At 40.2% G+C, this 27,924-nt stretch overlaps 2 protein-coding genes across 6 annotated transcripts; both read left to right on the top strand.

Annotated features, from left to right (window-relative positions):
- The first annotated feature begins 211 nt into the window (after nucleotides 1-211).
- Nucleotides 212-9,241, top strand: LOC100693038 (tetraspanin-8). The gene is made up of 9 exons (XM_005463465.3): nucleotides 212-375; nucleotides 1,576-1,647; nucleotides 1,737-1,853; nucleotides 2,437-2,511; nucleotides 3,538-3,633; nucleotides 6,016-6,126; nucleotides 6,218-6,253; nucleotides 6,349-6,432; nucleotides 7,900-9,241. The coding sequence occupies exons 1-9, from the start codon at nucleotides 316-318 to the stop codon at nucleotides 8,038-8,040; spliced, it is 792 nt and encodes a 263-aa protein (XP_005463522.1). The 5' UTR covers nucleotides 212-315; the 3' UTR covers nucleotides 8,041-9,241.
- A 2,121-nt stretch (nucleotides 9,242-11,362) lies between these two features.
- LOC100693306 (protein NLRC3) lies at nucleotides 11,363-26,371 on the top strand. 5 transcript variants are annotated; one of them, XM_013266275.3, is made up of 9 exons: nucleotides 11,363-11,487; nucleotides 11,800-11,957; nucleotides 13,034-13,153; nucleotides 13,259-13,443; nucleotides 13,537-15,358; nucleotides 17,819-17,992; nucleotides 19,071-19,244; nucleotides 23,129-23,307; nucleotides 24,416-26,371. In XM_013266275.3, exons 1-8 carry the CDS (start codon nucleotides 11,464-11,466, stop codon nucleotides 23,304-23,306), a joined length of 2,835 nt encoding a protein of 944 aa, XP_013121729.2. In that variant the 5' UTR covers nucleotides 11,363-11,463; the 3' UTR covers nucleotide 23,307; nucleotides 24,416-26,371. The 5 variants fall into 5 exon arrangements, with proteins under 5 accessions (XP_013121729.2, XP_019202862.1, XP_019202860.1 ...); XM_019347317.2 differs by having other exon boundaries at nucleotides 11,398-11,957; nucleotides 13,259-13,431; XM_019347315.2 differs by having other exon boundaries at nucleotides 11,398-11,957.
- Nucleotides 26,372-27,924: the final 1,553 nt, after the last annotated feature.

The raw sequence follows: 27,924 nt of genomic DNA, 5'->3' as shown, positions 1-27,924 counted from the left end.
GTTTGTGGCTCAATATGACTTGATATGATTTATGCGGGATATATTTGATCTTCGCATCTTATCAAGTCTTTACAGCAGTTTAAATCCGAACCGTCTTGGCAAACACCGGAATGCCCCGGACTCCTCCTGTTAAGTATCATCTACCGGCAGCTCCGTGGTTTACAGGAACTCCCGCCCGCTGTCGTCTGGGGTCGTTTAAAAGCAGCTCACCCCGCCCATCTTCTCTCACTTTCTCCGCAGCAGTCGGCTCTCCTGCGGTCTCCACAAACAGAACTGTTTTCTTCAAAAGTGTTCTTCCCCTTTCCAGCTGCAAATATGGCTCAAATCAACACCTGCCTTAAACGAACCTTCACCATCTTCAATATCTTCTTCGCGGTGAGTTGATCTTCAAACAGCAGCTGAAACGTGTTTGGTCCCAGCAGTAATTTAAAGTGCGCAGTGCCGCGTGGAGCACTGCGCACTTAAAAAAAAATATTAAAGTTCACATATAGCTGTCAGCACACAGATGTTGCACTCAGCAGCCCTTCTTCAGGGAAAACAGGTGGAGTTTGTCCGCTTTTTCACATTTTACTTGGTTTCAAACAAAAAAGTATAAAATAGTAAAGTAATAAAACTAATCAATAGGTTTGTTATTAGTTTTTCTATTTTATTTCATTTTTTATTAATGTACTCTCCCGTTCATCATGTCTGGATGGGGGAAAAGTGCATAGTCATTGTCCCGAGGTTCTCCGAAGGCACATAGAAATGTGTTGAAAATCTGCTTCCTTTAAAAACTTTATTCACTGTTTCCGTTTATGCGGTGCGTTCGTCATCGGTCAACATGCTTAATTTGTTCTTTAGAGTTGCGGGGGTACATGACATCACGGGTTAAATAAATGTAAAAAGTCATCAATTGAAAGGCTAAAAAACACACACACACAAAAAATATAAAAATGCATAAAAAAAATAGAGAAGCTAAGAATGTTGGAAGCTGGAATGTCAGATGCGTCACTGTTTCGCTCGGGGTTGGTGGACTTTGTTTCACTGGTTTCAGTTCTGTTTCTCGACCAGTCACCATTAGCTTACAGCTCAGTCTTTATGTGTTTGGAAGTAGGCTAGCTGATCGTTAGCTAGGCTGTGGTTACCTGTATTTCAAAATAGCTGCTCATTATTTGAGCAGCTCTAAGCTATGACCTAGTTTCCTGTTTTTCTGGGCGGTTTTTAAGCTTTGTGAATTCTTTCGTTTTTATCTTTTTGTTCATGTCGCTGTATTATAACACATCTGTGGAGTGCACTGGATGACTTTATCCAAACAGAATGTACATACCTGTTCATACCTGCACAAAGAAGGAACCCAAGCCTGAGGCTGAACCTGAGCCTGAGCCTTAGCACAACAGTGATGCATAAATAAATCAAAATAATGAATCGGTGTCTTTTTATTCATCAAATAATCAATAATTTAATGCTGTACTTAGACTTTTGAAAAACTAAACTGCTGTTCTAACTACTGTTTTATTGTTTAAAGTTTGGGTTCAAAGCTGTTTCGGTTGTCGTGGTCCATAAAGTTCTAACCAGTCAGTTTTATTTTGTATTTAGATTGTTGGCGGCGTCATCATCAGCCTCACTCTGCTGGCTCAGTTCTCCACCAGCTTTCAAGAAGGAGGAAATGTGAGAGCAAAGCTGTTGAAACACAGGTTTAACTCATGGGTGAGACTCTGAAACTGTATCTGACTTTTATTTACTGTTTTTGGCCGTAGCTGGAGGGTCGGGTCAATGGCCTGTTCGGCCTCTATATCGTGGGCGCCATCATCATGGTGCTGGCTATCCTGGGAGCCTACGGAGCCCACAAGGAGAGCAGAGTTGCCCTGATTGTGGTGAGTACAAAGATTACCTGAACTTCTGGGATACTCTAACTTCAAAATAAAAACTCCAAATGTCACTTACTGCTGGAGCCTTAGGTGGGCATCCTTAGGTGGGCAAGTACTGTAACTTTTGATACTTCAGCCCTTAATTTTTAAGCCCCAAAGACTGCAGTTTGTACCCAATATGACCCCAATGAGTAAAACTAACACACACACAGATCACTGTTTCAGGAAGTGTCCCCCTGTGAGTATAGACTTGCTGTGCAGAGCACACTGGAGCAAAAAACATGTTCTGGAGGCACTGCTGTTAAAGTGCAAACCGCTTTTAGGTAAAATGAGAACAGTTGAAAAGCTTTATACAGCCACAAAGTTTGAAGTAGATCACATGCACAGTTGTGAAAGAAGAAAAATTGCTTCCTTTTTACATGTTACAAAACTAACCTGAGTTACACCATCTTAGAAATATTCTATGATTTACTGAAGAGAGTCAAATGATCTTTTTTTCTTCTTCCTCACAGTGAAACTGGTCAGGGTTGACAAATGTCAGTAATCCCCAAATACATAAGATTCAGTGTTTTCTTGTTCTTCCCCGCAGTTCCTGGTGTGTATGGTCCTTGGATGTCTGGTGATGTTCAGATATGCAGTCCCAGTCGCCGTCATGCGTCCACAGGTAAAGGCCCTGCTTTGGAGTCTAATGATAGGAAATGTAAATACAGGCACTGCTTTATTTATGCTGCGAACATGATGAAGCTAAATAGTAAACATAATTAAAAGCCATCAAATTTCCAGTAATTCATTTATTGGCAGTTGTTGTGTTGCGTAGTTTCAGAAAGTAGAGCATTTTCAGAGTGCTTTCCATGCAAAAATGTCCCATATGTTGTGCCAAATAGATAAAAATTTGATGCAAAGGGGTTGATAGAACTGAACACTAAGCTTGTCCCCAGCCCTAAAGAGATTCACCAGTGTCTGGTACATGTAAAGAGGTTTACATGAGCTGACAGCAGCAGCAGAGAAGTTTAATCAAGTATTCGGTTTACATGGTTTTATTGTACCTGGTTTTATTGTACCTGGTATATGTAGGTAAGGTGGAAGGTTGTTAAAATAAATATATATTTAATGACCGTGTTTAACTTCAGTAAAATACTGTAGATGATAACCTAACTAACAACTTCATCAGTTGAAAGTATAAGAGTTCACTGTGGTTAAAGACATAGTGGAATTTCAGCTTCCTCTGAGAAAGCCGAAATAACCACATTTTCACGGACTGCAATCGCGTGAGTGTCTGGTTGCCACACCAGCTCTACAGAGTGTGTGTAGCTTTGTTTTTCAAGGAAAAGTACTTGCAAACTACAGCGTTACAACAGCACTGACAAATAACATAGTTTAATAATCCAAATGTCGACATAGTTTTTAGTGAAATTACTATAAATGGGGCCTAAAAGTGACGTAAAGCTGAGTTTCATCAGTTTAATCTTCTCAAGCTTTGGATGGTTTTCATCTTATTTAAACTGTTCCTTAAAGAATTTAATGAGGTCTAGATTAAACTGTAATATTAAAATATTTCAGTACTTCAATTCTTTTTGCACAAATGTCTCTGCTTTAAACCCTTTTAGTCACTTTATGTATCAAAATAATCACTGGCTAAAAAAAAGTGATAAAAAGTGATATGTAATATGGATGACGATTTTGTTTGCAGGTTGAAGGTATGATGGAGGATAAGTTCCGGAACTATCTGCCTTTGGATGAACACTCAGAGGATGTGAAGAACATGGCTGACAACCTCCAGAAAACTGTGAGATATTCAGCTGCGCCTTGTGTCTTATACTTCATGTACTTTGTGGATTTATCTTTTCTTTTTTTTTTCAATTTAATGGTTTATTCTTACATCCAAACCAGCTGAGTGCCATTAAAGGTAAAAATTGTGTGCTGGGTTGGGATTTCCACGAAACTAAAACTTGATGCTACCCTTCAGTGCCAAAACTGGGAGAAGGGTTGTTGAGAAGGGAAAACAATCAGAATCGTGAATACTAAATAATACTAAAATTAAAAAAATAACAGCAGCACAACCAACTTGGTGAAGCTGACAACCTGATGTTTCTGCGGAATTTTGTCAGGTCAGCATTTTTAAGCTGAAGTATTAAACATTAGCATTAGCTTTAACTACTTTAGCTATTAGCAGTTAACCTAATAGGTAGCTAGTGCGGCTATCGTTAAGGTAGTGTGTAAAAGCGATGGCTAATAATAAAAGGTTATCGTTTGACTTTGGGGTATTGTCATCAGTCAGGACTGCCAATCCTGTTCTCCATCTCATCTGTGCCAGTCAACAGTAACCCTCCTGTTTCTTCTGGGGGGTTTTTAGTTTCACTCCTGTGGTCTGTTCAGTTTTGATAGATAAATAGATGGTGTTAATTTAACAGCAAAGCATAATTATAAAGTTTGTTTCCCATATTGAAGCAAAAGGAAGTAAAGTAAGTACCAGCAACCAGAAACTGTGACAGCCTAACATACCAGCTGTGTTTGATGAGGAGCCAAAGAGTCGAAGTGTTTGAACATTTATTTAAAACATAAAATAAGAACTGTGCCTTTTCATTCTGTCATTTTTTTTCCTTATGTTGTGTATTTTCTTCAGTATCAGTATCGAACCTGAAATTTGTTTACGTGACTGTGTTACTCATGAAGACACCGTGTAGCCGCGCACTAACTGCCAAGTATGAAAAGTCATGGTTGGTTGCTTTGACAAAAGAGCTTCCTCTTGCTTGCTACATTCAGATTGCAGCCGTTGACTTTTCATCTCACAAACATTTGTTGTCAGACCAGTTTTTCCATTCCTGTAATTCCACACAGGGCCCCCAGTTGAGTTCAGGCTGCTTATTGGCTGGCCAGCTGTCAGATGCAGTCTCAAAGAGAAATGCAAATCAAGATATGCAAAGTGAGGAGCCAGGAAATGCTTTTACCAAGGCAGTAAACTGTGTTCCTTTATTTTACTGTCCTGTTAAAAGTAACACATGAAACAGTGTAACTGAATCTTTAAACTTTTTACACTAGAAGGACTGATTGTCACGTCTGCAGTGGTAGACGAGTGGAGGTTAAAAGTAGGACCCCAGATGCAGGCAGCTTCTGATGTGAGCGAGCTTTATTGATATGGTAAAACAAACAGGAACGTAACGGGCATGAACCAAAACCTAAGAATAACCTGAACTGGGAAAAACTAACAGAAACAAACCAGAAACAGCGATGCAGGGAGACTCAGGGAAATACACAGAATGACGGCTGGAGATTACGCAGACGAACCAACAACCAACCGAGGCAGACATGAGGCTTAAAGACACAGAGGGATAACGAGGGAATGAGACACAGAAGGAGGGCACAGCTGGCAGTAATCAGACATGAGGAGACAGAGGAAACGCAAACTAAACACACTGACCTGAGACACGGACCTTCACAACAAAACAGGAAACACATAGACGGAACTTAGAGGTACATTATAACACAGAACCAAAACGTAACAATAAACAAAGATGCATAATGAAATCAAAGATTAACAAGAAAACAGAAAACACTGGGTCACAGACCCAGGACCGTGACAATGATATGTGTATCTGACTTCCCTTTAGAATCAAAACCACAGCTCTACTTTGAAACTCGGTAAAAAGCAGAAGTTTCAACTTCCTCTCTTGCGGCACAATGTAAATGAGAGGTGCCAAACATATTTTTGCATTGAGGTCAACATATAGCAAGCTTTGATCTGAAGAAACTATCCTTTCTGTCAGTCTAAAGAAGTTTAATGACACATTTTATCTCTGTCTCACTGTAAGATACAGATGTGCAGTTTCATGAACACATCTCGGCTGGTTATAGATTTATACATTTTCTTTTTTAACTGAGATTTCTGTAGATGGTGAAAAATATGAATGACCACAGAGGAGAGTCTTTATCATGACAATGAAAAGTCCAGAATTTCTGCCCCCTTCACTTTTTCCAGAGCTGTCCAACAGACCAGATTACATAGACTGGATTATATGGATTGTATCGATTACAGTTATTTATAACAGCAGGAGAAGGAAATGTCCTGGACAGTGTCTTTTAACACTCTCTCACACTTTTCAAAGAATTGTTCTCCATCTCATCTGTGCCACTCAACTATAACCCTCCTGTTTCTTCTGGTTTATTCTAGTTTCACTGCTGTGGTCTGTTCAGCTACAATGACTGGAAGAACATTCCTGAATCCTGTAAGTGCAACCTGGAGGAGGAGGAAGAGGGCAAGTGTCAGACTGTTGGCTACAGAGTGAGTATCAACACACACAGCTTCACTATTAAAACTTCTCTATTAAATGTATCTCGGTTAGTAATATCTTTTAATTTTTCTGTCTTTCCAGTATTTAATGGAGAGATCAACATCCGTCTACACCCAAGTGAGTGACTCGGCTTCATTTTGAAAAAGTTTCTTGATTTCATCAGCTGATTGACAGAAACTATAACTCTAACTTTATTTCTTTTCCGTGTTTAGACCTGCTTCCCCATAATAATGCACTACTTCCTGCTGGCTTTTGACATCGTACTCGGAGTCGTCTTCACTCTGGCTATTCTGGCAGTGAGTATTGTTAGCTATTTAAAGACAAGGTTTCCACAGAGTAAATGTCCTGTTTCAGTTACTAATGGCAGCACTCAAAAAAATCTGATTCAATATAATTTTTAAGAAAGTAGTTTAATATAGCAGTAAAGTATTCAGAGTAGCGGGTGGTTTGTTTTTGTTTTTTAGTTTTTAAATATGGTGAAATTGCAGGATGTGGTTTGTCTAAAGTGCTTTGATGTTTAGGTAAGACTTATGATGCGTTATATAGATGCAAGTCATTTACCATGTGATCTGTAATGATCCTTTAAAACTGAAAAAACAAATGGCCAGTCATTTAGCTTTTGTCTTGATGGGGAGTGTCAAGTTTACATCAGTCATTGCTATTTTTGATTTACAAAATAATAGCCAAAACTTTCTCTTTAAAAGTCCTAAAATCATGTTTCAAAGACTTGAAAATGCCACATGCTCCAGAAGATCAGCATTTGATCTGTGACAGTAAAAAGAAACATTTCTGTGATTAAATTTCAGTCAAAACTTTTTTTTTTTAGTTTAAATGAGTTCAATAAAATGTTCTCAGTTCGGTTTCATTTTAACCAAATACACCTGGAATTCCTGTTCCTGAGGTGGCCGCTCATAGTAAACATAGAAAAGTTTCAAATAATGAGGTCATTGGGTGTATAACACATTAAGTTGTTCAGTTTTTGGTAGCACTTTATAACACGGCCTGCCAATAAGGTGCAAGTACCCTGTACTTGCATGCTATTTGCAGGCAGCAAGTCAGGTTTTTGCAGGAAACAATGGGACAAGTACACAGTAAGTACCCTGTACTTTCTGGAATGGGAGTCATATTATGGAGTCACCTGCAAGACCCGCAAAACAATAAAACACTGTAGGACCCATGACTAAGGTACAAGTAGTAATTATGTGTACCAATCCAGGTCTCTGCAGGAACATAAAATATCATATCGTTATCTCAGGCACAGAAGCCAAACTCAGTAGTTCATCAAATCTTGTTTGAAGAACGAATCAAATAAAAGCAAAGAGAAACCTTTGAAGGAAATCTTTGTGTTAGTCAGAGAATGAACTTTCACCAAGTCCCAGATAGATAAAAAAGATAAATATGATTATTTTGATGTAAAAATAGAATTGTTTCATTGTGTGTTAAGTCTGATATTTCTCATTAACAGTATGTGGAACCAGAATCTATTTTAGCTGAAAATCTTTTCTGAGTTCAGTTCTCATTTACCTTTAAATTCGAGACCTTTTTCTTTCTACAGTCTCCAAGTTCTTGCTCGTAGAGAGTGATCTGATTCTTTGTATTATTGTTGGGCCTTTAGCTGACAACATGAAAAACCCTGAGGAGACTGTTGTTGTGATTTGGTGCTATATAAAGAAAACTGAAGTTGAATTTCCTTGTCATCAATTTAACATTTTTAAGCCTGCAGAGCAGCTGATTTTTAACTCTCCTTTCTGTGTCCCCTGCAGCTGCTCGGCATGATTCTGTCGTCGGTCATGATCCACCAGATGCGTCACCCCAACAGGCCCCCCATCCTGCTCACAGTTTCCACCGTCTTCTCCACATCGCCACCAAAATACGAGGAGCTGTACAACCCTCCACCATATTAGACACAGAACGATGCACACTTCCTTTATTGCTAGCAGGAAGTTCCAGCAGTCCTGTTAGTTTTGTTTTTCTTGAATTTTAACGTGAAATATTGAGTTTGAGGTTTGTGTCCAAAGTGCCTTACAGCTCTGTAAGGAGTTCTGACTTGTGGCTCCTTTAAGAGCAGTGAAAACATGATTATTTTTTTTTAAGGAGCCTGAAAAATGCCACAACTTTTTTGATACATAAACATTGTTCTTATGCTACTGTTTATTTATCTTATATGTTCTTGCTTTCAAGTTAAGAAATGTTTTCTATTTTCCAAGATTTGACATATGGCTTTCATTTAGAATCAAGTTTTATCAGAAATCATTATTTTCGTCACATGTTAAGAGTTCAGAGGTTCATCACATGAAAAAAGAAAAGGGATGTGAAAGTGAAGCTCAAATCTCTCCAAAAGAGACCTGGTACAAACAGCACTACTAAGAATTAAAAGTTTAATTATTTGGATTCAAAGTTTAAATACTGAGGTTTAAATGTGTTTTCTATATATATATATTTCCAATACTTTTATCTTATTTTTATTTTTAAAAGTCTTGCTAAAACTTTAGAACTTTTATAAAATGTTTTAGGGAAAAAAAGCTCCTCCCATTTTTAAGAAGAAAATGAGGGTTATGCAGTCAGTGGCATTCAAGCATGGATTCAAAAGAAAACTCACACATGCCAACAACTCATTTTGGCCTGAAGTCGCTTTGAAAAAAGCTGCAGCCGGTAACAATCATTGTGGTTTTTTTGGTAAAGCAAATTTTTTTTTAAACAGTGTGGACTCCTTGATCTTAATCCACTCATAGTTTTTGCACACACACACACACACACACACACACACACACACACACACACACACACACACACACACACACACACACACACACACGAAAAAGAAATCTATAAATCTTTGAAATGCCATCTGCTGGTGAATGTTCCCGCGTTCTTTCATCTCGGCACCATTACGTGTAGTTAAAAGAAAAGCACATTTCCTCTCTGGCCACATTATTACTGTTTGAAAACTGAGCACTGTTGATGTAAAAAACAAAAAACAGCGTTTTAAATATTTAGAAAGGGAATCTTTTGTTCTACTTTTTCTTGTGGGTCTCTTGTTTTTGCCATGTTTGATTTTTCTGATGTAAACATCGACGACTTACAAAAATAAAAGGTGATAAAAGAGAATCTGTAAAGTCGATTCCCTTGAGGGTGGAAGGCTGCGTGCAGGATTGGGATTATGCACAAGAACAATGTGTGCTTTATTACCTGTCTTTGTTTCCAGAGTCAGCAGCACAGACACTCAGCTCTTTCCACACCACTACTGCATTTAATTATTAATAATAAATAATAATTAATCATCGCTGGCTCTTTCTCCCACAGTGTGTTTTTGTCCTGTCTCTGCTTCCCTTAAAGCTCAACCGGTTGTTCAGATGGTCGCCCCTCCCTGAGCCTGCTTCTGCCCGAGGTTTCTTCCTGTTAAAAGTTTAAAAGTTTTTCCTTCCCACTGTCACCGAGTGCTTGCTCATAGAAGGTCATCTGATTGTTGGGGTTTTCTCTCTATTACTGTAGAGTCTCCAGCTTAGAATGTAAAGTGCCTTGAAATGACTGTTGTTGTGATTAATTGTCTGTCATTCAGTGCATTCAGTTTAGTAATCTCTATGAACAGAAACATGCAAATATCGAGACAGAAGATGAGCTACAAACAGAAGTAGAGTTCACAGTCATTTCTATTTCTTTCTGGCTGTTTAAGCTCATGTGTAGATAGATTTCCATGTAAGTATCCAGAGGCCTGTTATGATGTCTGAGCCATGACTTCATCAAATTGATTAATTTTTTAGGTCTAACATTTTGATGGTTAAAAGTCACTCTTTAAACAGCCTGAGGAACAAAAAGGAAATAAGAAGCTTTAAATGTGTGTCCTTTGTCAACCGCTCTCATTGGATATCTTTGTACTGCAGGCAGTTGGCCACCAGAGAGCACTGTTTATCAAGTGCCCAGCTGACTTTTACGAGAAGACAGAAGTGCGCATGTCAAACTTCTCAGGGGGTAAAACTGATGAATTCATTTAGAGCTCCAAGCCCTGGCCTGGAATTTCCTGCTCTTTCAGAGAGAAAGGCGCACTCCCTGAGCGGGGGACTGTGATAGGTCAAGCTGTCTCCTTGAGCCTTATTTAAACCTATCTGAATCCACAAGATAGGAATGTTCATGCAGTCGAGCCAGAACAAGAAAATGACAAAACTGTTCTGACAATACGAGATCTGAATGATCTAACCACCATACAGAGAGAATGTATACTGTCTCACATACTCCTTTGGCTGCTTCAGCCTTACTGCAAAAACGCCGAAGGGGAATAAATTTCCAGCTTGTCAGGCCAGAAGATTTCAAACTCTACTGGAAACCTTCAGCCCTCAGCTGCTGTGGCCACAGATGCAGAAAAGGAAAGAGGAACCGCAACTTCCCGAAGCCACTGGAAGACCTCAAAGTCTTTCAGTTCAGTCCAGAATCAGAACCATTTCAGCCTTGGAGGACAGATCACCATGACAGGAGAACAATCACTGATCAAGTTGTTAAAGTCTAACCCAGACAGCTCAGATTCCATAAGTGACAGGCTGTTTAGGACTGTAAACTTATAACAAGATTTGTAAAAAGGATCATTCTCCTCATCAGGAAGTCTCTGAACTGTACATGTTAGGAAAATGTTGAATGTAATCCCCAAACAGGTACATTTTTAGTCACATTAGATTCACAGAGAGCAGGTAACCTTCTTCTAAGCGCACTCAGTTATTGCTAACGTTGGTGCCCCACCATTATCCCTCAACTCAAAAGTGTAGTCTTCATGTGAACTTTAGGCTAGCAGCATAAACATCCACAACTGTAGCGCTAAAACCTGCAACAGTTTTCACTTTACTGACCTTATTCCATGTTAACCACCAGAATAGCTGACATTTTACCTATAGTGTACATCATTTCTACTCCTATTTTTTTCAATTATTGCTTTTTTGTTGTTGTTGTTGTTGTTACAAAAGATTCAGTGTCAGTGAGGGTCAAAGAAAATCTCCAAATGATATGTCAGAAAACCATGTAGGTGGTGTAAATTTCTACTCTCAGTCTGGCCAGGACTGAGTTGCCCAGCAAAACCAAAAAGTAGAGCGTTTGATTTAAAAATAAACCTTATCACAGAATCTCCAAGTAACTCTACAGGTTCTGAGTTTCCATAAAACCAAGAAAAATATTCATCCATTTTCTGTGTGGCAGACTTGCTGTAACTGTGTGGCTTTGTTCGGTGATAAACAGTTCTCGTGTACAGTAATACATGCATATGATTTCCTGAAAATTGAGATGGCAGGAAGTGGTTTTCTGCTCAATAGCGAAAGTATTTAGAGTTCAAACTTCATTTTACAGAAATGGAGCTCAAGGAGGGAAAGAAGGTAATTGTTATTGTGTATTTATATGATGTAAGAATAACCATAAACAATTGTTTTTGACCGAAAAGATGTGCCTCAATTCTGAACATCTTTGTACTTGTAGCACATTTTGGTACATGCGCTTGTGACATAACATACACAGGAGCATGGTGGAGGAAAATAAACATGGGGTCTGCTGTCTCGTGGACTGCAAGAGAAAATAAGGATCTGCTCATTTATGAGAATTGTCAGCTTGGTTTATTACACACTAGACTCCTGTCTGCAGTGTGTTTGTGTTTTACTTCCTGTTCCAGGTGTGAAGTTTTTGTCTTTCAGTGTTGCCGGTTTCTCTCAGATGCACTGAAAATGAGGGATCTGCATCAAGAGGATTACAGAGCAGAGTCTCCAGGATCCAGCTGTCTATCTATGAAGAGTGACTGGTCCAAAGCTCAGCCTCCAGTGTTCAACACTGAACCTGGACTCTCAGACACTAAGTAAGAGATACTTTCTGTCTGTAGATCGAACTGAAGATAATTCATTTCATAGGAAGACAAAACTAAAGGCTGTTTTCTAGTGTCAAATTAACCCACTTTCTGATTTTTAACCTTTTTCTATTGAACAAACAAAGTCATTCAAACCTACTGACGCTCTTTACTATATCCAGCTGCAATCTAATGTGTTTACCCACCAAAGACCATGAAGTTATCTTGATGAACAGAACTGGTCACAATATAATGGCAAAAGCTGAACTGTAGATAAACAGATGCTGATGTTGCTGACTAGAAGTACACACTGCTCACTGCTCAGTAAAAGGAACACTTGGAAAACACATTAGATCTCAATAGGGAAAGAGTGATGCTGGATATCTATACTGGTTTGGACTGGGTAATATGTTAGGAATGAAAGGATGTAACATTGTTTGATGGAAATGGAAATGATCAACATACAGAGGGCTGAATTCAAAGACACCCCGAAATATAAAGGGAAAAGTTATGTGGCAGGCTTGCTTATTTCACCATTTAGCCATTTAAATCAGCTGTGTTGGATCAAGGAAACATCTAAAACCTGCAGGACACCGGCCCTCGAGGCCTGGAGTTTGACACCTGTGCACTAGAGGATGTCAGGCCGTCAGGTCACCCTCATGAAGTCCGTTTCTAATTTTTTGGTCAGAGACAATTGTTTGGTAAAGACATTCTACGGCTCTGTTTAACTTACTCCTAGATTAATTGCCTGTCTGCTGGACCTTCATACACTTGAGACTGTGCTGGGAGGCTAAGCAACCCTTATGGCAATGGGATGTAATGATGTGCCATTTTGGAAAAGTTGGACTAACTGCAGCCTATGTTTGAGTCAATAGTCTGTGCTCTTGAATGTGATTCTATCAGGAAGTTACAAGTGAGCACTTCTTAAATCCTCTCTTAATCACAGTGGCCTGACTGCTCAGCCTCGTTTCATGGCAAAACACAAAACTGTCTCAAAAACTGCCATGAAAAAACCCCCCAACAAAAAACATTTTATGTCCATGAATGACAAGGGTTTTTGGGGGGTTATGCTTTGTTTGTGTTTCCAGAGGTCAACACCACATACACATCACATCATCTGCAGAATCTAGCTGTGTGTCTGCGAAGAGTGACTGGTCCAAAGAGCATAATCCAAACTTCAGTGATGAACCCGCCACCTTAGACAAACAGTAAGAGACTGTTTCTGCTGAACTGAGTACTTATATTTAAAGTCTATATTTCTGACTTTACTGTGTATTTTTCTGGTCAGAATCTTTTTTCCTTTATGTCCACAGAGAGAAGAGTTATGTTAGTGTGGAGGAGCAACTATCCTACTGTGCTTTGTGTCAGGACATCCTGAAGCATCCAGTCTCTACCAATTGTAGACACTGGTTCTGCAGACAAGGGAGAGACTCCTTGTGTCCACAGTATGGATGCAAGTCCAAAGTGCAGACCGCCAGTCAGAGAGGTTGTGCTCAAAGTACGACTGAACATCTAAAGCCTGGACTTCTTATTGTGATGGGCATTAAAGAGTTTTCTGTCTATTTAGCATCATTGTTTTTCTTTCTTTTAGCAGATGTTGGCCTGCAAGAGGTTTTAGATGAACATAAGATCAGTCTAAGGAGGAGATGTGAACATGTGACTGAAGGAAGTGATGAAACAGGAAGTGGGACTCTGCTCAACAGGATCTACACTGAGCTTTACATCACAGAGGAACAGAGTGAAGAAGTTCATACCCAACATGAGGTGAGGCAGCTGGAGACAGCTTCCAAGACCATCCATGACACTCCAATCAGGTGCCAGGACATCTTTAAAGCTTTAGCTGACCAACAGAGACCCATCAGAGTGGTTCTGACAAATGGCATTGCCGGCATTGGAAAAACATTCTCAGTGCAGAAGTTCACTCTGGACTGGGCAGAAGGTTTGGAAAACCAACATGTCAGTGTAGTGATTCTGCTTTCATTCAGGGAACTGAACCTGATCAGAGATGAGCAGTACAGTCTTCTGGAGCTGCTCCATGTTTTCCATCCAACATTACAGAAGGTCACAGCAGAGCAGCTCGCTGTCTGTAAACTTTTGTTCATCTTTGATGGCCTGGATGAAAGCAGACTTTCATTGGATTTCACCAACAGGAAGCTCGTGTCTGATGTCACACAGAAGTCATCAGTCAGCGAGCTGCTGACAAACCTCATCGAGGGGAATCTGCTTTCTTCTGCTTTCATCTGGATAACTTCCCGACCTGCAGCAGCCAATCAGATCCCTCCGATATGTGTGGACCGGGTGACAGAAGTACGAGGCTTCACTGACGCCCAGAAGGAGGAGTACTTCATGAGCAGATTCAGTGATGAAGAGCTGTCCAGCAGAATCATCTCACACATGAAGACATCCAGGAGCCTCCACATCATGTGTAGAATCCCAGTCTTCTGCTGGATCACTGCTACAGTTCTGGAGCACATGTTGACTACAGAGCAGAGAGGAGAGCTGCCCAAGACCCTGACTGACATGTACTCACACTTCCTGCTGGTCCAGACAAAGAGAAAGAAGCACAAATACCATGAGGGACATGAGACAAGTCCACAGGAGCTGATGGAGGCTGACAGGGAAGTTCTCCTGAAGCTGGGGAGGCTGGCCTTTGAACATCTTGAGAAAGGAAACATCCTATTTTACCAAGAAGACCTGGAGCAGTGTGGTCTGGATGTCACAGAGGCCTCAGTGTACTCAGGAGTTTGTACAGAGATCTTCAAAAGAGAGTGTGTGATCTTCCAGAAACCAGTCTACTGCTTTGTTCATCTGAGCATCCAGGAGTTTCTGGCTGCTGTCTACATGTTCCACTGTTACAGCAACAGGAAGGAAGAGGAGCTGGAGAAGTTTCTGAGAAATGATTTTCCTGATTTATTTACCAATGATTTTGATGATGGCATGGCCATCTATTTTCAAGAGGACTTTCTGTCCACTGTCATGCAGAAATCTCTCCAAAGTAAGAATGGCCACCTGGACCTATTTGTCCGCTTTATTCATGGCCTGTCACTAGACTACAACCAGAGACTCTTAGGAGGTCTGCTCAATAAGACAGAGTACAGTCCAGAAATCATCCAGAGAGTCATCAATAATCTGAAGAAGATGAAGAGTGGTAAAATCTCTCCTGATAGAAGTATCAACATCTTTCATTGTTTGATGGAGATGAATGACCTCTCAGTACATCAGGAGATCCAAGAGTTCCTGAAGTCAGAAAACAGATCAGAGAAGGAACTCTCTGACATCCATTGCTCAGCTCTGGCCTACATGTTGCAGATGTCAGAGGAGGTTCTGGATGACCTAGACCTGAATAAGTATAACACATCAGAGGAGGGACGGCGAAGACTTATTCCAGCTGTAAGGAACTGCAGAAAGGCACGGTAAGACCAGATATAGTAAACATCAAAAATAGTTAGTGCTCAAATTTATCTTGATGCATTCTCAATCATCCAGGAAAGTAAATCTCCAAAAGTTGAATCTGTTCATCTGGACGTAGCGTTTTGTGGGAGAAACGTTTCGTCACTCATCCAAGTGACTTCTTCAGTCTCAGCTGACTGCAGGTTTCCCCAAACCTTATAAACAGTACATTTGCATAATGACTGAAACCAGCCCACTGAAGGAACAATGGGCTGTGAGGTCAGTTCCTTAATCATAATTATGCAAATTCCCATGACCATTGATCAACAATCACTGACCAAAACCCACTGATCAAAGAACACTGATCAATGGCCATGAGTACCATTCACAGAGAGTTGGGGAATGGCTGCAATCACAGCATTGTAAGATGGCGAAAGATCTTACAGGACCACTCTCAGCATCGACCAAGTGTGTTTGCTTTTGGAACTGTGTCTTCATTCCACCTACTTCACATACAAGGGTCAGTTCTACAGGCAGAAACATGGGTGTGCCATGGGCTCCCCAGTTTCACCCATCGTGGCCAATTTGTACATGGAAGAAGTGGAAAAGAGGGCGTTGCTATCCTACCCTGGAACACCACCAAGCCATTGGTTCAGATATGTGGATGACACCTGGGTGAAAATCAAATCTCAGGACATACTACATTTCACGGATCACATTAACTCGGTGGACCGACACATCAAATTCACCAGGGAGGATATGAAAAGTGGCAGGTTAGCCTTCTTAGACTGTGAGATTTCCATCAGTAATGGGGGACATCTAACAGCTGACGTGTACCGTAAACCTACGCATACGGATCAGTATCTAAGGTTTGACTCTCATCATCCACTGGAGCACAAACTGGGTGTCATCAGGACGCTACAACACAGAGCGAACACCATCCCCACTGACACAGCGGCCAGGGAGGCAGAAGAACAGCACATCAAGAAGGCCCTGAGTAAATGTGGTTATCCCAGCTGGACTTTTGTCAAAGCTGGGAAGGCACCTAAAGAAAGCTCCAGCCGTTCCAGGAGAGAAGGACAACCGCTGCCCAGGCGAAAACCTGTAGTGATCCCATATGTGTCAGGAGTATCGGAACAGTTGAGACGCATGTTTTCTAAACACCGGGTCTCTGTGGCTTTTAAACCCCAAAATACGCTGCGCCAAAAACTGGTCCACCCCAAGGATCGGGTCCCCCGACACAAACAGAGTAACATAGTGTACGCTGTTAAGTGCCAGGAGGATTGCCAGGATTTATACATCGGGGAAACCAAACAACCTCTAGCGAAGCGGATGGCACAACACAGAAGAGCAACCTCATCAGGCCAGGACTCTGCAGTTTATTTACACCTACAGGCCACTGGACACTCTTTCAACGATGAGGATGTACACATCCTGGACAGGGAGGAACGCTGGTTTGAGCGCGGAGTCAAGGAGGCCATTTACGTGAAAAGGGAAAGACCATCTCTGAATCGAGGAGGGGGCCTAAGGGTACATCTTTCGCCATCTTACAATGCTGTGATTGCAGCCATTCCCCAACTCTCTGTGAATGGTACTCATGGCCATTGATCAGTGTTCTTTGATCAGTGGGTTTTGGTCAGTGATTGTTGATCAATGGTCATGGGAATTTGCATAATTATGATTAAGGAACTGACCTCACAGCCCATTGTTCCTTCAGTGGGCTGGTTTCAGTCATTATGCAAATGTACTGTTTATAAGGTTTGGGGAAACCTGCAGTCAGCTGAGACTGAAGAAGTCACTTGGATGAGTGACGAAACGTTTCTCCCACAAAACGCTACGTCCAGATGAACAGATTCAACTTTTGGAGAGGTGCTCAAATTTATGTTGTAAAGTACTGATTATATGAGAGAAAGACTCATTCTGCAGAAATTGACAAGATCTTTTGACAGTACTTTTCTAGCTTCTCATGGTAATTCTGTCTGATTTGCTGTCTGCTAGAATTGCCACATTGCCACTGTCAGTCCTACTTTGTCTGACCTACTTGCATCTTTGAGTAGTTCATGGTGGCCTATCTCATACCCAGGCACTTGCAAAAGAGTCCATTATGGAAAATTCCCAGCATGAGATGATAGAGGAATAACAAAGTGATGGATCAGAGCCTCCTCATCCAGCCCTTGCAATGCAAAAAGTATATTTTAATGGCTAATTTTAAAAGTAGAGAGGATGTCTGTCTTTCAAATTTAAACTATAGTTAGCTACCACAAGTGGATCAAGTAACTGCTTTTTAAGTAATGTGTTAATATTTAATCTGATGCTGTTCAGTTAGTTTAATTTTAGTTTAATTTCTATACTGTTTGGACAACAGACTCTAAATGTTCCACTTATGTAGATGAAGCTGGACGTTTTCAAGTGTTTCTCATCAAATGCAGGAAATATCATTTGTCCACTTTATAACCTTTGTGGTGATATATTTGCCATCACAGGCTTTCTAGCTGTGAACTCTCAGAAAGTCACTGTGAAATTGTCGCATCAGCTCTGAAGTCCAGTCCCTCCCATCTGACAGAACTGGACCTGAGTGGAGCCAAACTCCCTGATTCAGCTTTGAAGCAGCTGTTTACTGGTCTAGAGAGTGCAAACTGTAGGCTGGAGACTCTAAGGTCAGTTCATCAAGACTGTTTTTATTTTGAAGATATTTTAATAATTTGAATGGCAATATTCAATTTAATTTCAATTCTGTTTTATTTGCATAGTGCCCGATCACAACAATAGTGAACTCAAGCTGCTTTACGTTGTAATATGAAGACCCATAGAGTCATCACCATATGTTTTTCATCCCCACTGCCACATTTTGTTGCAGTGGGAATGAAAAACTTGAAAACATGTTCCTATGATTTTTAGGCCCACATACAATAACCACAGTTTTATCTTAATTTAGAAGCAGTAAATTTGAGGTGATCCAGGTCCTTAGAGCTTTACATTCCTGCAGTTTAATTAATTGGTGTGTTTCATCTGTCTTTGTTGACAGATAAAGTTGAGTATCATCTCAACATAGCAATGCAAACGTATTCTATGCCTTCTAATAATACTGCCTAAGGGAAGCATGCATAATGCAAATACATTTGGACCCATCACAGAACCATGACAGAACCAGGAGCTCCATAATTAACCCCAATTATATGAACCTTTAGGTTTGGGTGTCCAGGACTTGAATTTTAGTGGATATAGGTGCATAATTGAATTGACTTTTGCAATTCCAGGACACACACACACACACATGCGCGCGCACACACACACACAAATGACAAGCTGAAGACCACTTGTTCCTGTAGCAGATGAAATACCTTCAAAATTGGCCCATTATGTATGGTTTTTTTCTCGGTGTTTACACAGCGTTTTGCTGCTGAGCTGCAGTGAAGGCATAGTAACTCAGAGAGTGAATTTTTTTTTCAATACTTTGTTTCACTGCTTGGTTATGCACTCAACTGGTTTGTTTACAAGAAGAAGGTCATGCGATACATTGTGTTGATATGAACAGGTTATTGAATGCTATACTGACATTTAGATGATGTGTGTAGAAGTCTGACATGATGATGATACACAATGATAGAACCAACACAACAGACCAAGTCACTAGTCATTTTAGAGAAAAGTTTGTTCATCAGCGTGTAGTAATGTTGAGATGCACATTTAACACTTAAACACATCTGATTGGATTATAAATAATTCTTTATTCAGTTTATGGGATTGCAGTTTGTCAGACATCAGCTGTGCTGCTCTGGTGTCTGCTCTCAAGTCCAACCCCTCCCATCTGAAATATTTGGACTTGAGTCTCAACAAACTGCAAGATTCAGGAGTGAAACACCTATGTGATTTTCTTCAGAGTCCACACTGCAGATTGGAGACTCTGAGGTCAGTTTACTTAGCTCTCTCTCACTCACCCTTTCACTCCCTATATATGATCTGAAAAATTTCTTTTCTTGTCACAATGTATTCTAATGTATTTTGAGAATGTTCGGTGAAATACTAGCATTTATTTTATTTACTTCAGTGTAACATCACAATAGTTTCTGATAATTTACACTTATTGATCAGCACACACACACACACACACACACACACACACACTGACCTGTAAATTTGTAACTTCATGGTAATCAAAGCTGAGTTGACCATTTTTATTTTATTTATTTATTTATTTATTTTTTGCTAGCTTTATGGTGCTAGTTCCCTTTTTGTCCTAGACTTGTCTCTGTGTTTTTTCCTTAGTATCTCATTTGTAAAGTCAGTCTGGTCCATGCTTGTTTACCTTTCTGTTCTTTTGTCAAGTTTGTAGGGTTGTGTCGGTGTCTCCATGTTAGTTATTTCCTGTTTTATTTTGACAGTCTTTTTTCCCTTTTTTAAAATTCAGCTTTACTTCCAGTGTCTTGTGATTGATCCCAATTATCCTCCCACCTATTTCATCCTCCCTCATTATCTCGTGTCTCCCTCTGTTTATTGTCGTGTCCTCCTTCATGCTGTGTGCCTTGTGTGTTCGAAGTTCCTTGGCTCTAGCCTTGCCCCGGTTTTGTGTTTTGGTATTTTGTTCCTTTGAGTTCCAGCAATACAGCTGCCTATGTATTTGAACTGTGTCCTCTGTGTCCTATATACTGGGTCCAAAACTTGAAACACAATACTTCATGACACCACAAACTGATAATCAGTTAATCAAGTGCATTTGATTAGAAGCGTGACTTCTGCTCTTAAATTTTACGTCAGCAGTGATAACATAGTGTTTTCACACCTATAGTTTGTTTATGCTTCAGTTCAATTCAATTTTATTTATACAGCACCAAATCACACGAACAAAAATACATTTTAAAAAAACAGCAATCATATGGCCCCCCCCCTATGAGCAAGCACTTTAGCAACAGTGGAAAGGAAAAACTCCCTTTTAAGAGGAAGAAACCTACTGCAAAACCAGGCTCAGGGAGGGGCGGCCATCTGCTGCGACCGGTTGGGGTGAGAGAAGGAAGACAGGATAAAAGAAATGCTGTAGAATACAGCCAGAGATTAATAACAAGTATGATTCTTGTATGAAATAATTTCCCCTAGGGATCAATAAAGTATTCTGATTCAATGAAGAGAGGTCTATTAACACATAGTGAATGAGAAAGGTGACTGACAAAGAAATACACAATGCATCATGGGTCTCCCCCAGCAGTCTACACCTATTGCAGCATAAGTAAGGGAGGGTTCGGGGTCACCTGATCCAGCCCTAACTATATGCTTTAGCACAAAGGAAAGTTTTAAGCCTAATCTTAAAAGTAGAGATAGTGTCTGTCTCCTGAATCCAAACTGGAAGCTGGTTTCATACTTGTCCGTATCAGTTTATGATTTGATTTATTTTCACACAGAGAAAAATCCAAGTGAAATCCATACAAGTCAAAATGTGTCACTACAAACCACATGAGAATGTTCACTCCACTTACAGTGGCTTGCAAAAGTATTCGGCCCCCTTGAACTTTCCCACATTTTGGGAAGCTTCCATAGTTGGTCATGCCAAAGCGATTCACATAGTGAAACACCAAGCGAAGTTAGAAATAGAATCTCAGTTTTTTCGTTTTATTTTAAAGCTCCGGTCTTAAAGGCCGTGCTTGTAGTTTAACCAGCTGATTAGTGTCATCTGCTTCTAGATAGATATACAGTGGCTTGCAAAAGTATTCGGCCCCCTTGAATTTTTCCACATTTTGTCACATTACAGCCACAAACATGAATCAATTTTATTGAAATTCCACGTGAAAGACCAATACAAAGTGGTGTACACGTGAGAAGTGGAACGAAAATCATACATGATTCCAAACATTTTTTACAAATAAATAAATGAAAAGTGGGGTGTGCGTAATTATTCAGCCCCCTGAGTCAATACTTTGTAGAACCACCTTTTGCTGCAATTCCAGCTGCCAGTCTTTTAGGGTATGTCTCTACCAGCTTTGCACATCTACAGACTGAAATCCTTGCCCATTCTTCTTTGCAAAACAGCTCCAGCTCAGTCAGATTAGATGGACAGCGTTTGTGAACAGCAGTTTTCAGATCTTGCCACAGATTCTCGATTGGATTTAGATCTGGACTTTGACTGGGCCATTCTAACACATGGATATGTTTTGTTTTAAACCGTTCCATTGTTGCCCTGGCTTTATGTTTAGGGTCGTTGTCCTGCTGGAAGGTGAACCTCTGCCCCAGTCTCAAGTCTTTTGCAGACTCCAAGAGGTTTCCTTCCAAGATTATCCTGTATTTGGCTCCATCCATCCTCCCATCAACTCTGACCAGCTTCCCTGTCCCTGCTGAAGAGAAGCACCCCCAGAGCATGATGCTGCCACCACCATATTTGACAGTGGGGATGGTGTGTTCAGAGTGATGTGCAGTGGTAGTTTTCCGCCACACATAGCGTTTTGCATTTTGGCCAAAAAGTTCCATTTTGGTCTCATCTGACCAGAGCACCTTCTTCCACATGTTTGCTGTGTCCCCCGCATGGCTTGTGGCAAACTGCAAACAGGACTTCTTATGGTTTCTTTCTTCTTGCCACTCTTCCATAAAGGCCAACTTTGTGCAGTGCACGACTAATAGTTGTCCTATGGACAGATTCCCCCACCTGAGCTGTAGATCTCTGCAGCTCGTCCAGAGTCACCATGGGCCTCTTGGCTGCATTTCTGATCAGCGCTCTCCTTGTTCGGCCTGTGAGTTTAGGTGAACGGCCTTGTCTTGGTAGGTTTACAGTTGTGCCATACTCCTTCCATTTCTGAATGATCACATGAACAGTGCTCTGTGGGATGTTCAAGGCTTGGGAAATCTTTTTGTAGCCTAAGCCTGCTTTAAATTTCTCAATTTGGAATCATGTATGATTTTCGTTCCACTTCTCACGTGTACACCACTTTGTATTGGTCTTTCATGTGGAATTCCAATAAAATTGATTTATGTTTGTGGCTGTAATGTGACAAAATGTGGGAAAGTTCAAGGGGGCCGAATACTTTTGCAAGCCACTGTAAGTGGAGTGAACATTCTCACGTGGTTTGTAGTGACACATTTTAACTTGTATGGATTTCACTTGGATTTTTCTCTGTGTGAAAATAAATCAAATCACAAACTGATACGGACAAGTATGGAACTGTATTGGCCAGTGGTGTTTGGGGTAGGAGCAGCTAAAGTTGCTCCTACCCCAACTTTAGTTTTGTGTCTGGACCAACAGAGACCAACAGAGAACATGAAGAATTGCGAAGGGAGGAAACAAACCAGTTCAATATAAATGAATTAAACACCACAGGTGTGAAAACACCCTTAGTTTCTCCACTCGCTGCTTTTACTATTTTGGCTTAGCTTTCTTTAAATAAACAATGACACATTGCTTTTTCTACATCTAAGGTTGTATTAAACTATTATTAAGACCTTTTAAAGACCAGATTTTTTAAAATTATGTTCTAATAGTAGATAAAACCTTGGAACCAAGAGGTGCACTTTCTTTTTACAATAACATGAAATAATATGCAGTAATAGAAGTAAAGTAGTTCTTGAATAATACACAGTGTGTTTCTGCTTACAACAAAGATCTGAAAACTGCCGAATACTTTTGCAAGCCACTGTACATTTTATTCATTTATCTATGCACCATACATTTAGTAATTTAATAATTACAGAGTTTTGGGAGGATTCTTATACAATAGCCACTTACAACTGGGCGTACAGGTTATAGATGCGTATTTAAAAACTCAGGAGATCTGATTGCATTATAAATGATTTTATATGTTTTACTTTTTATTTAGATTGTATCGTTGCGATTTGTCAGTGATCAGCTGTGCTGCTCTGGTGTCTGCTCTCACGTCCAACCCCTTTCATATGAAACATCTTGACCTGAGCTACAACAAGTTGCAGAATTCAGATGTGCAGCACCTGTTTGAGCTTCTGAAGAGTCCACAATGTAGACTGGATCTTAGGATCTGAGGTCAGTACAAGGTTGGAGTGGTGCTTACAGTAATATTTTCCTAAACAGAGTTATATGAAAGCAAAGACCCAGTGTTTCCTGCAAACCTGCAGCCTCCAGTATATCCACTATCCTCTGCACATGTCTAAGCCATTGCTTGTTCTTTCAACACTATACAACCTGTCAGTTTCATCTCTGTCACAGTTCTGGAATCCCTCTGACTAAAGCCTGCAAATCAGTGGCTCTTATTTCAGAGAACCAAAAGTGCATTTAGCAACCATTTAATACTCATAGAGAGCACAAGTTCTGCCAAGTTCCAGGAAACATATTTATACATCTGTCCTGTCAGTGCTTGTTTATTAGCATCCGTGTTTATTAGTCAGCTGATATTTCAGAATCAGATATGTTTACAAACTAGGGCTGTCAACGTTAATGCGTCATCACGATTAACAAGATTAAAATTTTAACGCATTTAATCCATCTGAGTGCAGAAAGGACAAACTTTGGAGAAATGCGTTGACAGAGACATTTCAGGGATTTTGAGTTATTCTGTGCTCCAGATCAGCGAACTGGTACCGGTCTGTGAGACATTTGGTATCGAGCCGCGAGAGTTCAGGCTCAGGTGTGAAATGTATGGTTTTCAGGGTTTTTATCGGTTTTCAGCATTATTTTGTTATCGTTTTTATCGTTAACTCGGTTTTCCTGGGTCTTTTCACGTGTGTTATGAATAAATCTTCTTTTTTTCAGTACCGGTACTAGTTTTATTTTGTTGTATTTATCCGCGACACCTTAAAGGCCGGTCCGTGAAAATATTGTCGGGCAGAAACCGGTCCGTGAGGCAAAAAAGGTTGGGGACCGCTGCTCCAGATGGGTTAATTGCATTAAACATTTTAATCACGTTAATCATGATGACGGATTAATCCACATTAATGTTGACAGCCCTATTATGAACATATGAAGACTGTTTCAGTGGAACAAGAGGAAATGGTCCACTCTTGCTCTGAACAGGAATCAAGTCCCTGCAGATCTTCATATTGGACATTCTGCATCACTGACTGACAGGTGATGATGATGATGACTGTTAATATCTGTAAACAATCAGTTAGAAAATATGTTGTTTTTTCTGCAGAGTGAAGTCATTTTGGTAAACAAGACAGCGTGTGTGCCAAGAGAGGATAAGCTGTGTCTTGATGATGTTGAAGTAGCAATGTTCTGACTGGGCCATGTTACTGGGAGGTTGAGTGGAAAGCAGAGCTTCATCCAGCAGTGACTGACAGAGGAGTCATCACCTCACAGAAGCTGTTTCTTTCAGGTGAAGATAGATAATCCATCACTAAAGTGTTTCAGGAGTCTCAGAGGTTTATTTCCACTGTGGACTTGAATGACATCTGCAGGTTTGAGGCTAAAAATCTCTGCAAGTGTGAGCTTCCAGCTCACCAAGTTCAGTCCAACATGTTGATATGAGAGCTGAAAGGAAGCTGGCTACACTACACAGCTCCTCCCCGACTCCTCTCCTGTTCTCTGTACTGGATGTGCTGTCTTACTGACTGACGGCTGATGAAGAGTCCCCATGGAAACACTTGATTCACATATCAGTTCTGTTATAGTGGAAGGACTCATTCTGCAGTGTCTGACAGATGAATGAGACGATGTGCAGATGATTGTCAGTGCTGCAAAGCGAACTGCTCTGTGAACAACTCCACTGTCAGACATTATGTAGAGTGCAGCATCACCCCTGTGTGTCCCTCTGGATGATTAGTGTATTTGAACTGTTCTGTCCTTCTACACACAGCGAGTCCTGTGTTTCACACTCACACACCTCCCCAATCTGTATTTTATTTCATCCTTTTATTCACACATATTCTGCAGCCAGAATTGCAGAAACTCGAAACTACAGATCAGAAACTACAGATCATGTCTGCTTAGGACATTTACACAACAGCATTTACAGCCATGTATACAGTGGAGAGGCAGCTTAGTTGGCTGTCAACTAGTGCAAAGTGTGTGCTTATCACTATGGTTCTTTATGTTGTAGTGTCACCCTGTGGCATGATGGAGAACTGCAGTTAATGTTCTCTTTATATCTCATGTGGGCACCCTGCATGTGCAATGACCATTCTTTAATCAGGACAGGGTTATATTTGTGTCCCCCTATGACAAACTTGAAATAATGTGTACAAGAAAAAATTAGAATCAGTGATTAGACTAAATTAAAAAAAATGAAGGAGTATACAAGCAAAACTTCATGAATATGAAATATATTAATGTTAGTGTTGTAATATCACCTGTGAGGATGTATAGGGATTCAAATGTGGTGCATTTAGGTACGTATGGTTGTGATAGTGAGCACTGTCTGATGAGAGAGGTCTATGCCCATATGCACGCCCACTGTACATATTACGGTTGCTGTACTGCAGTAACTTTAAAAAGGATGGATAAAACAGACTGATGGAGGACAAAGGAAGAAGAAACTTTTCAGCACTTGCAGTAAATGAAGTTCAGTGACTAGAAGAAAAAAAAACGGGGTCTGCTGGAGTGGTGGAATGGCAGAGAAGGACAGGGGGAAACTTAATAAACTGGTCAAGAGGGCCAGCTCTGTCCTGGACTGTCCGCTTTAGTCCATTGAGCAGGTTGGGGAGGAGAGCATGTTATCTAAGCTAACATCCATCATAGACAACACCTCCCACCCCCTGCATGACACTGTTTGAGCACTGAGCAGCTCATTCAGCAATAGACTTTTACACCCACAGTTTAGGAAAGAGCGCTACCACAGGTCATTCTTACCAGTAGCTGTTAGACTCTATAACACAGTTTAACATGGTTATTTTACTCATCACTGGTTTAATTGACATATCATATGTTTTTAATTGCTGCTACTCATTTGCATCTTGTTTGCACACTGTATATTTCACCAGGAGTATTCATACATCCCCACACACACTTGTGTACATATCACTGTAGATTTTATACATATCTCTGTACATTTTTATTTATGCATACGAATTTCGGTTGCTTATATATATAAGACTACTTTATGTCTATATTGCTCTTGCTATAAGAGATAATAAAGGTTTATTCTATTCTGTTCTATTCTATTCTAATTGTTCTGCAGAAAAGCTCCAGAAGTAAGTTGTCTTTAAAAGAGTTGTTCATAATTTGAGATAAATCTGCTGCTGTGAACAAGTGTCATTTTATGAATGAATTTATGGTCAGCTGGAACTGTGGAAACTGGCTCCTCATCTCCTTACCACATGTCAGCCAAACAGTAAGCTGGACCTTATGATGGAACTGCAGTCAGTGAATACATGGAAACCAGGAAGGAGCCTGACTGGGAACGTGATAAGGGAGAGGCTGCCAGGTTTCAGGTTTCTGTCACAGACTGTTCCTCTTCATGCCTTAATGCAAAAAGGTGCCAGAGTGCAGCAAAAGTAAAGTGACCAAATACATACCATAAAGAGAAACAATATTAACACAGAGACACACAGCTTAGCTGTTGATGTGCAATAATTAACACAATCTGTGAAGTGTGACAGAAACCCATCTGTTCTCTGATTGGATTGTTAAATTTGTGATTGACATGACATTGGCCAATCAGCTGAAAGGAAGAAAAATTGGGTCAAAATTCGTACTGTAAGTTGAAATCCACACACAGCCAGGAAACCTGAGAAACCAGAGTTTTACACATAGTTTTTTGCTTTGTATCTGTAACCAGACCTTAACAAAAAAAATGTAACTTGTGTAAATATTTTTTACAAACACAAATCTTTTTTATACACACACAAATTCTCATCTATAGATGCACAAACATAAAATTTTCAGACATTTTGGTTTACAAGGTCACAAAACTCAGTTCACAAATATGCATTTGATTTACAAGTACAAAATATTTATGACCACAATTTGAGCCCATAAATATCCCCAAAATGTTGCTTTTTTGGCTACAAATTAATACAAAACAAACATGAATACAAATTCAAAACTTCTGGAAATGAGGTGAATCCAGAATAGATCCTGAACACATTTACACAGAGAGGCTGAGACGAGACCTCTGTGACACAGAAGCTGAGACCTCAGACGAGACGCTAGTGTAAATTCTGTGCTGACTGTGTAAATCGAGGAGGTGGACCCAAGAGCAACACACAAAGAGACAAAACAAAACTTGAGTGTGGCAAGCGAGCCATTTATTAAGGTTGGCAAAAAAAAAATAAAAAAATAAAAAAAACAAAAGGAAAAGATGAAACTAAACAATAATCTAAACCTGAACTAAGATTGAAACATGAAGAAACCTTGAACGTGGGACCTGGCATGGATAAAACCTGGAAAAGTGACTTGAACTTGACAGACGACCTGACCACGAATGACTGGAAACACACACGTTCACACTGCAGGCGACAGCGCATCAAATCCGACTTTTCTGACCCTATGCGACCCATATCCGATCATGGTATGACAGTGTGAACGTCACAAATACGATATTTTCAAATCCGATCTGGGTCACTTTCCTATGTGGTACTGAATCCGATACATATTTGATGTTTTAGAAAGCGACTGCTGTTTGAATGTACATGTCGCATTAAATCCGTCTTTTATGCCACTGACACAAGACAGACGCCAATTATCAGCGCCGGAGAAGCGCCC

Source organism: Oreochromis niloticus, linkage group LG17, assembly GCF_001858045.2.
Source record: "Oreochromis niloticus isolate F11D_XX linkage group LG17, O_niloticus_UMD_NMBU, whole genome shotgun sequence".
NCBI lineage: Eukaryota > Metazoa > Chordata > Actinopteri > Cichliformes > Cichlidae > Oreochromis > Oreochromis niloticus.
Note: the sequence above shows the minus strand (reverse complement) of the source record. Positions and strands in the feature narration are given on the sequence as shown.

What these genes read in the sequence shown, in the direction of transcription:
- LOC100693038 (XM_005463465.3), top strand. Translation starts at nt 316, where the DNA reads ATGGCTCAAATCAACACCTGCCTTAAACGAACCTTCACCATCTTCAAT. An exon ending in TCTTCAATATCTTCTTCGCG is followed by an intron (nt 376 to 1,575) that starts GTGAGTTGATCT and finishes TTTTGTATTTAG; the next exon opens with ATTGTTGGCGGCGTCATCAT. An exon ending in CAACATCCGTCTACACCCAA is followed by an intron (nt 6,254 to 6,348) that starts GTGAGTGACTCG and finishes TTCCGTGTTTAG; the next exon opens with ACCTGCTTCCCCATAATAAT.
- LOC100693306 (XM_019347315.2), top strand. Translation starts at nt 11,650, where the DNA reads ATGGGGTCTGCTGTCTCGTGGACTGCAAGAGAAAATAAGGATCTGCTC. An exon ending in AGGAACTGCAGAAAGGCACG is followed by an intron (nt 15,359 to 17,818) that starts GTAAGACCAGAT and finishes TTGCCATCACAG; the next exon opens with GCTTTCTAGCTGTGAACTCT. An exon ending in TGCAGATTGGAGACTCTGAG is followed by an intron (nt 19,245 to 23,128) that starts GTCAGTTTACTT and finishes CTTTTTATTTAG; the next exon opens with ATTGTATCGTTGCGATTTGT.